This window comes from Lepidochelys olivacea (genome assembly GCF_965140295.1).
Source record: "Lepidochelys olivacea isolate rLepOli2 genome assembly, chromosome: 6".
In the NCBI taxonomy this organism is placed as follows: domain Eukaryota; kingdom Metazoa; phylum Chordata; order Testudines; family Cheloniidae; genus Lepidochelys; species Lepidochelys olivacea.
Window position 1 is genome coordinate 19,883,586 of NC_140416.1, and position 12,082 is coordinate 19,895,667.

At 43.8% G+C, this 12,082-nt stretch overlaps 1 protein-coding gene across 4 annotated transcripts in view; it reads right to left on the bottom strand.

Annotated features, from left to right (window-relative positions):
- Positions 1-12,082, bottom strand: part of CHID1 (chitinase domain containing 1) — a 265,467-nt gene that overhangs the window by 192,386 nt on the left and 60,999 nt on the right. For all 4 annotated transcript variants that reach the window (XM_084632253.1, XM_084632252.1, XM_084632250.1 and 1 more), the window contains exon 8: positions 7,226-7,318. In XM_084632253.1, the coding sequence (XP_084488379.1) occupies positions 7,226-7,318 (93 nt within the window). The remainder of the gene's footprint in view (positions 1-7,225; positions 7,319-12,082) is intronic.

The window sequence follows — 12,082 nt, forward strand, 5'->3', positions numbered from 1 at the left end:
AGTTATTTGACCATATTACAGTTCCAAATAAAACAATTATATCAATGTTGGGATCCTTTAACATCTGACAATCAAATTTAAAAGGTAAATCAAACTTCAAACTGATAGAAGGAAACACTTTACACAATGCATAATTAGCTTAAGGAATAACTCACTGCCACGAGGTGTCATTGAGACCAAGAACATCATAGGATTCAAAAGGCGTTTAAAGTAGTACGGTGGCCTTTACTGCCCACCAAGGGCCCCCTCATGGCTAGGGTTGCCTCTGTGGCTGTCCTGCCTCTATTTCCCTTTAAGAACTCACCCAGTCTCCAGTGACCTACCAAGCTCAATCCTTTAATTCCACCAGTTCACATCAGGCTGGCAACAGAGTCAAATAACAAACTCAAAAGTCCAAAACAGTTTTTTAGTTCATCTTCCCTTCTTTAACTCCTGCTCACAGGAGTTATCTGGCTAGGGCTCTGCAGGATCCAAACTTGCTTCTCAGAGCTACTCCTTCCACCAGCCCCAGCTCCACAGAGTCTCCTGAGCATCCTGCCAGGCCTCCAGCCTATGGCTGTCTCAGCTACTCTCTCCCCCACACAGCTTCCTGTTGCCTTTTATATTAATAACTTGATTCCTCTCAGGTGGTACTCACCTTGTAACCAGAGCTGGCTTAGCACCAGGCTCTCCAGCCCATAGGCAAGCCAGCTTATTACAGACATTTTATATGTACAGCCACAGGATATATTTTAGCTTGTTAAAGAGATAGGAACCCTCATTCTTCTAGGCATGAACCACCACTAGTTGGAGAAGGATTTAAGTAACTTCCTATGGATAGGTGTGATGGGGTATACATGTCCCGCACTGGACAGGAAGGGGTTAACCCCATACTGTGGGCTGAGGAAGCCATGCCCCATTGCCCCTGCTGGGTAGGCTCCTACTGGAGCCACAGTATAAAAGGGCAAAAAGAAAAGGAGTACTTGTGGCACCTTAGAGACTAACAAATTTGTTAGTCTCTAAGGTGCCACAAGTACTCCTTTTCTTTTTGCAGATACAGACTAACATGCCTGCTACTCTGAAACCAGTATAAAAGGGAGCAATCCAGCTCAGTCTGGGCTGACAGCCGAGGAGAGAGGATATGCGCTGCAAGCTCCTGCACCCAGGAGCTATCGGTGCCCCAGACCACAGAGGCCAGGCACACCAAGACTGCCCACAGAAGCCTCCAAGGGAAAGGCGTCTCCAGGAACTTTGCTGGTCAGCTACCCTGGAGAAGTAGAGAACCTGCAGACTATGGAGAAGATAGGCAAGGTAGAAAGTGGCCCAAGGGAACTAGACATTGGTCTGGCAATGGAATCATGAACCAGGTCAGCATGTTTTGGATGGATCCCTGCTGGATCCCCTGTTTGGATGGATCCCAGTAGTGAATACTCTTGCAACTGACAGGGCCCTGGGCTGGCACCCAGTGGAATAGTGAGGCCCTGGATCACCCTGCCCAAGCTGCCAATCCACTCCTCGGTGGCAGCCCACTCCCTTTGCCTGGCTGCCTGACCACACTGCCCTGCAAGGGAGGGCAGCCCCTAGTGACTCCTGCCACCCGGCCACACTGCCCTGCACAGGAGGGCAGTTTCACTGCCCAAGAACAATGTCAGACACTGGGTCTGCAATGGGAGCATGCCAGAGACCCAGACCAAGGAACAATGATCAGTCACTGTTTATACCCAGGGGCTTAAAACACATGAGATTTAGTGGTTGGATCCAATCACAACATACTGGTGTGTCCATCCAGAGTGTGGTACTGGACCCAGTTCAGATAACTACTAAAAGGGAATAGGAATCTTATTGCTTTAATGATTCTCTACTCTGTTTACGACACAAAGGAGTGAAAGCATTTTACTATAATCCATAGTTGGCAGCAATTACTTAAGATCTTTACAAGCATGCATTAGCCTAATGAAAAGCATTTTTGTAGAGAAATGATTGATAATCCATTGCAGAAAAATGCTACAAAAATGTTAGAGCAAATGAAAATGCTTAATCTGTAACAGACAACAATTAGCCACAGTAGAAAACTGCCTTAAAAAATGAACTACCAAATGGGATGAAATTTGGCTCACAGGAACAGTAGTGAACTTCTTCGTATGAAAGATCAGAAGAAAGCTGCAGACAAAAGTGAAGACCTTTCCTGTTGTTGCTCTTCATTTAACCAGAACTGCTGGAACTGAAAACATTTTTAACATTATGTTTCAACACCCCTCTGAGGTAAGGACATACTATTCCCATTTTACAGGTGCAAAAAGGCAGGCTGACAAAAGGTAGGATTTGCCTAATATAATAAAGGAAGTATATGGCAGAATCAGAGATAAAATCATCAGGACCTATCTTCTTAGCATATATTCTTGAAGAAGTTTTTATAGTTTCCTGCGCTGTTGTGTGACATGTCAGCACTAAGAATTATCCAGAAGAGACACAGCAATTTGTCTCACTAGAAGTTACGTTCAGACCACTTCATTTCATGCAGTCACTGCCAGAAGTGATGTTCAGTTATAGGGGCCTGATCTACACTATAAAGTTTTACCAGAAAAACCTTCCTTGCGTCAGCACTTTATTGTATGCTTCCATACTTAAAATTGAGTCCTGCCAACGAAACCCTCAACCACTTATGACGCTCAAGTTAAACCAGTTCGGTGAGCAATATAAGCCCTCTGTCAGTATAGTTCTACAAGCACAATGCCTGCATGGAAGCAGAAGTACCTGTACTGATGTAAGCAGTCCTCTAGCAACAAGCAATGATTGCTCTGGTTGAGCTTTTGAACTCTGCTGCCTAGTTAAAGCCGTGCAAATCTGCAGATATCCGCTTTAGATCTGTGAATGCAGCTATCCACAGTCCATGTTTGCAAATCAGGTGCAGATACACATTTTGTATCCACGCAGGGCTCTAGTCACTGTGACTGGAAGTCTTCCTCCTGTTTAAAATCCCCAGCCCTGGAAATGCCTATTTTCTGCCATTTCTACAAGCATGACTCCAGCTCACCCACCTGCTGCTGCATGACCCAGGAATGAAGTCCTAGATTTCCTCAGGTTGTGGGGAGAGGAAGGTGTGCAGCAACAACTGCAGCATTCCCACCAGAATAAAGATGGGCACGCTGACACCGCAAAACTCCATGGAGATCATGGGGTACAGCAGAGATGAGGATCAATAATAGGAAAAGGAGGAGGGGTTGCAGCAGGTTTATCCTAAGTCAAAGGAGCAGAGCCTGCAAGACCTGCCCCTATGATGACCAGCTTGATGGCATACTGAGTGGGGATCTCACCAACACCTTGAGACTTTGGACACCCCGAAGACTCCAGGGGAAGACCCTCTGGAACTGGCAACCCAGGAGATCACTGAGAACGGGGATACAGATTGTGCTGGGATAGCCAAGATCTCTTCAAGTCCGAGCTGGACCCGCAGAGCTAATCAGTGAGGAAGTGGACTCCGGTAGGTGCAATTTAATAGGACTCCCCATAAATGCAGGCCATTTTGTTTATCTTTTCTAGGTCCCCCAAATACACTTTGCTACACCTTTCCCCCCATCAAAACGGTGACCAATTGTGCGTGGGGCCAAAGGAAGTCTGTCTTCAACTAGCTGCCTTATTTTAAAAGCATGAAGTGGCTGTACTATGCAATATGCAGTCAAAAAGACTGTAAAAACAGCCAAAAAGCATTACCAAATACATACTTTTACAGAAAATGCTTGCTTAAAACCCACAGAAAGCCACATTTAATGGACACAAAAACAGAGCACTTCCACGGATTTCAAAGTGAAAGTCTACATACAACTTACAGATCTTTCAGAGAAAGCAGTTACTAAGCACGTCCAAGTGTGTACATTTACAGACCCGGGTTACATTTTAAAAACCCCAAAGAAGGTGAAAATGTGTGATCAGCTCAGGTTTTGGCTTGGACAGGCTAACTTCACTAGCCAGCAGTCACAGGGCACTTGTGCTGCTGTTGAAGAAGCTGGTTTACTTTAGCATATGAAACTTTTCAGTCCACTGGCTCATCACGGAATTTTTCCAGCAATTAGCATTTAACTTTTGCTAGGACATTTTTAGGCAGAGCTGCCTTTGTTTCTCCCACCACAATAGGTAATCTTCCCACAACACTCTGTAAGGACCTCTTCAGGTATCATTGCTGAGAAGAGCTCAGAAGCATGACTCCAGGTGACAGCCAGAACTCTAAAGCAGTTCCCGTCTCTGCCCTCATGATTAATACATCCTCATGGCTCATGACTGCCTGTAGTAAGTGTCGCAGTCTTTACTACACCTGAAAGTGTACTGTTAAAAATTAAAGAAGGAGTAGCGATTGTGAACCTGTTTGTTTATTTTAAACAGCCCAAGGGAAGAAGTACAGAGCTGAAGTACTTATCTTCTGTCCTACCTCCCCACCCCACACCTAACACTCTCTCTCTCTCTTTATCAGTGACCTCAATGGCAGTATACTTAAAACTATGTCCTTTTTACACCAGCTGACAGCCTAAGCATGATAAGAAGGAAAAGGAAACTGACAGGGAAGACAGTCTCCAAATTGGTGCAAAGTGCTGAGTCTGGAGCAAGTAAGACTGGTGAATGGAGGAAGCATATGCTGGAGGGGATAAATACAGACAAAGAGATGCACCAAGACACACTGCAGCTGTTGAAACAGACTCGGCTGCTAGAGCATATTATGGATCAAAGCACCCGAAGATCAACTCCACAGCAGCTACTACACAGCACGGAGAACCACCTGGCAAGAGCATGAGATACTGGGGCCCACATTTGTAAAATTTCAACTGGTATTCTATTGTTTAACAGTTTGATTAAAAGTGTGATTAATTTTTTTGAATTAGCTGCGATTAATTGACATCCCTAGGCATTGCTGAGCTCAGAACCTACTGCGCTCAGCACCAACTCTAGCTCAGGCCAAACACCCCTCTCCTCAAAACTCCAGTCCCCCCAAACAGCATTATCCTTTCATTTAGCTCCAGTGGACAATAATGAGAACTGATTAGGCTACACCAACTGCAACCTCTCAGTCATGCAGTTGAGTGTGGACAGTACCTTGCACTTACTTTCTTGTAAGCGGTACCTAATAAAAACCCAGATTTCCTGTGTCTTACAATATAGAGATGTGGAACCCCCCACCCAAAAAATAAATTGATAAACCAGCTAAATTACTGTCTGGGTACTGCAAGATGTGTCTTAAAGCTTCCCTTACCAGCACAGAACTTGCAGTGGCCTTAGTAATTAGCGTGGTCTCAAGCTACTCAAAAGCAACAGATGGCCTGTCCACCTCATCCCTCCAGCAGCACCTGGTCAGCTTCTCCGGTGATTTGTGTGGCATCCATGTTTTTGGCAGTGAGATGGAAAAACAGCACAAAACACAGTAGATTATAGGAGGGAACAGAGTGATTTGTAGAAATTTGTCCCCAAGTTCCTGTAATTCCCTAGAGAAGTGATGGTATCAATGGCAGCAGCCCCAAAATACTCAGCAAAAAACATCCACAAGGTAGTGCAACAGACCGGGGGGGGGGGGGGTAGAGAGAAGAGAGAGAAACAGCTGTCTATCCAGAGTGATAAACATCTTTTGCCATTACCACCTGATGCTGTGAGGACACACTGCACTGGCAGAGGCTGCCAAACGTGAATGCACTCTACCAAAATACCTATGTTGGCGGCAGTATGCAAGTGGAATTTTGGAGCGTACATAAGGAGTTAGGTCTCAATTTGAGCTGGTGACTGTGTGGTATAAAGGCTCAATCTTATTACCAATGCCAAGAACCACCTAGTACCCAACTTTCATCAGTTTTAGTCATTTACATTCAGATAAATAATTAATGACTAAGTATATCTAAAATCCAGAATGCCTAGCAGTCAAAATTAATCATATGAGATACATAAATATTGCTGTTATATTGGCTGCCCATAGGGACAGATAGAAACAGTACATGCAGACTTGGAACGGTTAGTGGCATTTCATATACACTGTCAGTGCCAAAACCTGAGCATAAAGTGCTTTGACTCTGTGCAAAATGTCAGTCTCGCAGAGATCTGACCTTCCTTCTATCATTCGTTATAGTCAAAAGTGGCATTACATGCTTTTTGGCCAAGTCGTCAGCTAGACAAAACCACCCCAGCACACAATGCTCTCATACTCTTCACTGCCATGCAAAGGGTATGCATACCCTGACCCTACCCGGCACCACCCCAGAGATTCACAAGGATTGAGCCAGATCTGGGAACTTCACTTCACAATACCTGGTGTGATACCATCAACCGTGGTCAGTCTGGCTGGCCCAACGGTCTCCAGCATGCACGCTCTTGCTCTCACTGTGTGTGTGTGTGTGTGTGTGTGTGTGTGCGCGCACACACGCGCGCAGTACTTAAAGATTACAGCTTTTGTGGACACTGGTTTAAGAGGGTTTGAGGTTCACGAAAATAAGAAAGGGAGACCAATTTCCTTCCAGATCTGTTGAAATTTACATTCTGGTTTACACCATGGTGACTGGCTTCCACTTTTGAATGAGTAACATTTTAGGAAGTAAAGATCCTCCCTATAATATTTATTGAAAGATAGAAACCGACAATTTTTTACTGCAGCTGAATCAGAAGTTCCTGTAAAACTGGTGAACTTGTATTGTGTGATCTTTTCAAGTCAACTTTCTGTCTCTCAGCTATTAGTGCCATTAAGGCCAAGTCCTTACTTTGCCTGACTGTATATATAGCAAGACCATGCTGTATCTATTGCTAGGTACTAGATGCATTTCACACGCACGTGAAAGTCAAAGCAAAATAAAGCTCAGTTACCATAGATTTCATACCTTCCCCTAGCCCCGCCTCTTAAACACCATTTATGACATTTTGAAAGTGTGTCAGAAGCCTTAAAGACTCTCACATACTATCCCACTCTTGGTGATGAGTCACAAAGTTTCACAAATGTGTCTGCTTTGTTTTTCCAGGCAGTTCTGCCCTGATATTTTGGGCTGATGCACCGTGTGAGACCTTAATCCAAGCTATTTTGAGAAAAAAAAATGTGAGTGAGCTTAGTGTCTCAGAATACACAGAGCGCGATGTGCAAAACCATGTGATCACAGGCATCGTACTAAAGTAAGTTCCTGCTCCTGCAAGCCACACTTAGTTTTGAGAAAGCTGTTCAATTTATTGTTGATGAGAGAACAAAGTAGAATTTCTCATTAGGAATCTCCCCCATCAATGCAGTACTCACCCCGGTGTGACAGCAGGTGGGATGACCAGTATTAGCTTAAATTGGGCTTCATGGAGAGCTTCCGAGAGGTGAGTGAGCAAATGAATCAGCTCCCTGTAATACACACACATTGTTAGGCGACAGGCAATAGATGTGGCAGGGTATCTGCATGAGTCATTTTAAAGTAAAACTCGAGGTAAAGACATGTAACAGGTAGTACACCCTATCTCGAAGATTTGTAGCAAGTGAAACATTCTAGGCAGATTTGTCAAGGCATGCCCCTTTTCAGCATCATTAAGTGTACAACACTGCTGGAGGTACTCCTATACTTATAGTCGGTTATAGTGGAGCTAAAATTTTGCCATTTTTAGTTGTAATTTTAATTTTTCCATTTTCACATGTAAATTCTCAGCTGAAATGTACATTTTGGAATTTTCCCCTGGGGCAGCTCCTGAAACACAAAGACATTGGTGTGCGTATGTGTATCAACTATATTCTCATCAGAAGGGTTTCAGAGTAACAGCCGTGTTAGTCTGTATTCGCAAAAAGAAAAGGAGGACTTGTGGCACCTTAGAGACTAACCAATTTATTTGAGCATAAGCTTTCATGGGCTAGAACCCACTTCATCAGATGCATGGAGTGGAAAATACAGTAGCAGGTATATATATACACAGTACATGAAAAGATGGGAGTTGCCTTACCAAGTCGGGGGGTCAGTCTAATGAGACAATTCAATTAACAGTAGAATACCAAGGGAGGACCTTGGTGGTGGGAATGCAGCATAGATGGAGTGAGGAGAGCAAGAGAGGGAGCAGGCAGGGCCGAGAGCAGAGAAGGGAAGCCAGTGAAGGGGTCCTGGTGGGCGGGATGTGGTGAGGGGGATGAGGGAGTCAGCAGCAGCATTTTGGACACTCTACAGGGGAGTGAGGTAGGTGTCTGGGAAGCCAAAGTGGAGGGGATGGACATCAAGGGTTATGATGACCAAAAACCAGTCGGAGAACACTTCAACCTCCCTGGTCACTCAATAACAGACTTAAAAGTGGCAATTCTTCAACAAAAAAACTTCAGAAACACACTCCAACATGAAATTGCAGAACTGGAATTAATTTGCAAGCTGGACACCATCAAATTAGGCCTGAATAAAGACTGGGAGTGAATGGGTCATTACAAAAACTAATTTTACCATACTAATTTCTCCCTACTGTTACTCACACCTTCTTGTCAACTGTTTGAAATGGGCCACCCTCATTACCACTACAAAAGTGATTTTTCCTCCCTTGGTATTCTACTGTTAATTGAATTGTCTCATTAGACTGACCCCCCGACTTGGTAAGGCAACTCCCATCTTTTCATGTACTGTGTATATATATACCTGCTACTGTATTTTCCACTCCATGCATCTGATGAAGTGGGTTCTAGCCCATGAAAGCTTATGCTCAAATAAATTGGTTAGTCTCTAAGGTGCCACAAGTACTCCTTTTCTTTTTTCATCAGAAGGGGTTATCCCTTCAGTTCATGTTCAGTAAGAAGAGAGTTAAGCCAAGCAATAAAACTGAATGCTGTTCTGGAACAGACAGCCATTGAACAGATTCAGATGGTCATTGTACTGGTGAATTTAAGGTTAGTGGAATATGTGAAGATGCCTTCAGCAAGCCATGCAATCTTCAAAGCGTTTTGAGGCCTCAAGAAAACGTGGATGTTTTTAGAAACCTTTCTACCTATATATTTTCTGTACTTTTTTTAAAAAAGTCACTCTGTATGCACAAAAAGCAGATTTTTGTTTCAAAAGAGGTCACTGACCCTGCCGTACCTGAAATTATCACCCTCTATTGTGGCACAATTTAAAGGTTTCCACAACAGCCATTTCTTATAAATGAATCACTAGGAGTGTGAGGTGGAAAATAAAGTTAAAGAAACAGGTAAACTCTTAGGCCTGGTCTCCACTACACAGTTAGGTTGACGTAAGGCAGCTTACGTTGACCTAATAAAATCAGTGTCTACACTACAGCCTTGCTCCCACCAACATAAGTGTCCCACTACACTGACATAACAACTCCACCTCCACGAGAGACATAAGACTCACATCAGTATAGTTAAGGTGACGCTTGGAACGTTGGTAGTCCAGCTCCTTGTGGAACGGGGCGCTGAGAAGCCCCAGATGGCTCCCCTCCACAGCTCCCAGCAGCAAATGATGAGCAGAGGGGTGGCAGCCCACCAGGAGCCCGGGAGCCTGTAGGTCAGCTGCCATCGGAGCTGAGCCTGGGCTCTCAGCTCCCCCACTAACCTAAAAGAGGCAGTGTGAAGCACTCCTGGTGAGGATGCAAACCACTGACCCAAGGAGGGTAGTGTAGACAAGCACCACTGCAGTAATTACTGCAGTGGCTGTAAATCAACCTAATATAGGTCGACTTAAGTTTCTAGTTTAGACATACCCTTAAAAGATCCTCTTTTAGAAAGCTGCTATCACGTATAGAAGCAGAACTGTTGTTTTGCAGATACATTTGTTTTATTCTTCAGTTCTCCCATGGAACACTGAGTGCAAGGATCAATCAGCTATACAGGCAGTGTCAAAGAATCTTCTAATACTGAAGTTATGCTGTAATTTTCTCACTGTTAGGTGAAGTGGATGATTTATCAGTAAACTACATAGAGATAAGATGTAGAAATTAAGTTAAATGACTTTTAGCAGCTCAAGCAGAGTCCTTTATTACTTTCACTTCACAAATTAAATACTGTCCCTCTGTGTGTGTTCCTTAAGTCTTCGGATTCATCAAAACAAAGTCAACTTCCCTATTAGCAATAGGCAAGGTGGAAGCAGGCAGATGAGCTGAATAGGGAATTTAAAGTCTCTATAGTTACACCGCAAACCTACAGTGAACAAGTCAGAGGAAAAAGAAAATTCCTCAACCATAATACTATCTAAGAACACAGACTTCTAGAAATTGTGGTGCCAAATGGTTATTGCCGGAATCAAACCTAAATTACGCTGATACAAGAGGCACTTTGATGGTGCCTGTTTACTTATTTCGCTTACGTTGAACAAGAAAAAGATTCCTACGATTTGAAGGTACACGAGTGGGAGGCAGGTCATTTAGCAACGGCAATCCTAAACTTCATTCCACTTACTAGGTTACATTAGAACTGAAGTCCCAGAAAGACTAATTTTGTGTAGAGTAATCTGCTCCAGCTGCATGATGGGAGGGGAGGAATCCACTCCTCCCTCCCCCACCCACATGTTTTTTTGTTTTTGGTTTGTTTTTTTAAGTCAATCATCCTCTCTATAGTTAAGATTTTCACTTGGGGGTAGATTGGCTACTGTTGCACAGTTATATGCAGGAAGAAAATCTCAGCACTTTTTCAGACAGCATGGCTAAAACTGCCTCTGGAGTGGCAAACAGGACATTCCTACTTTACTCCCAAGAGCCTAGCACACTGCTTCTGCAGCATCCCCACTCCTCTGGAGTTTACTTGAGACCTGGTTGCCTCTGGGCAAAACATTGCACTGAAATACCACTGAACCATTCCACTTGTCACTATCTTACATATACTCCCGCTCCCATCCAGAGGGAAACACTAGATTGCAAGGTTTCAGAGTAGCAGCCGTGTTAGTCTGTATCCGCAAAAAGAAAAGGAGGCCTTGTGGCACCTTAGAGACTAACAAATTCATTTGAGCAGAGTGCCAGAAGGCCTCCTTTTCTTTTTACTAGATTGCAAGTAATCATGAGTGTCAGTTTTCTTCATTTGCCATATTTACCATCTCCATTCTCATTCTGGAAGAGTAAGAACTGCCTTTCCCATCCCTCAGTGTATGTATTCCACATTTTGAGCACCACTATCTTGTCAAAACAAGTCATTGATTTAAATACAGCATAAGAGAATCCCTACTCCAAGCTGTAGCCACCCTTTCCAAGAGTGACATTACCGCCACATCTTCACACACAAAAGTCAGAAGCTCCTGCCTTTTATATTCCTACCAACCAAAACATCTCAATCCCCCGTACCTGCCTCATCTCCCCCAAATACCTGTTAAGACAACTGGACTTTGCAGCATAGCGGAGAGGTTAAATCTGGCCAGTTTTGAACCAAATATACTGGTGGAGTAGGGGAGATGGGGGATGATGCAAGTGAATACAAAAGCGAAAGGGTTCCCACGTAGGACACCTTGCCGGCAGTTCTCAGAGGGGCTGCAGCTCACGGACACCTAATAACTGGTGCAGTGTGGTACGCGGAAGAGTTGATCCATCAGGTAATCAAGTCCCAGATCATTTACTGTTTTATTGTGGAAAAATCAGCGCCTTGTCCGTCACCTAAATCCTGGAGTTATGTGCTTTTAATTTCCACTTCCAAATGGATGTAGAGGTGTAACCAGTGGTGAGCTGGACCAGGTTCACACCGGTTCACTAGAACCGGTTGTTAAATTTAGAAGCCCTTTTAGAACCGGTTCTAAAAGGGCTTCTGTCAAAGTTTCTTCCCGTCTCTGAACTCTAGGGTACAGATGTGGGGACCTGCATGCAAAACCCCCTAAGCTCATTTTTACCAGCTTAGGTTAAAACTTCCCCAAGGTACAAACTATTTTACCTTTTGTCCCTGGACTTTATTGCTGCCACCACTAAGCGTCTAACAAATATAACAGGGAAAGAGCCTGCTTGGAAACGTCTTTCCCTCCAAAATCCCCTCAAACCCTACACCCCCTTTCCTTGGGAAGGTTTGATAAAAATCCTCACCAATTTGCATAGGTGAACACAGACCCAAATCCTTGGATCTTAAGAACAAATGAAAAAGCAATCAGGTTCTTAAAAGAAGAATTTTAATTAAAGAAAAAGTAAAAGAATCACCTCTGTAAAATCAGGATGGTAAATACCTTATAGGGTAATCAGA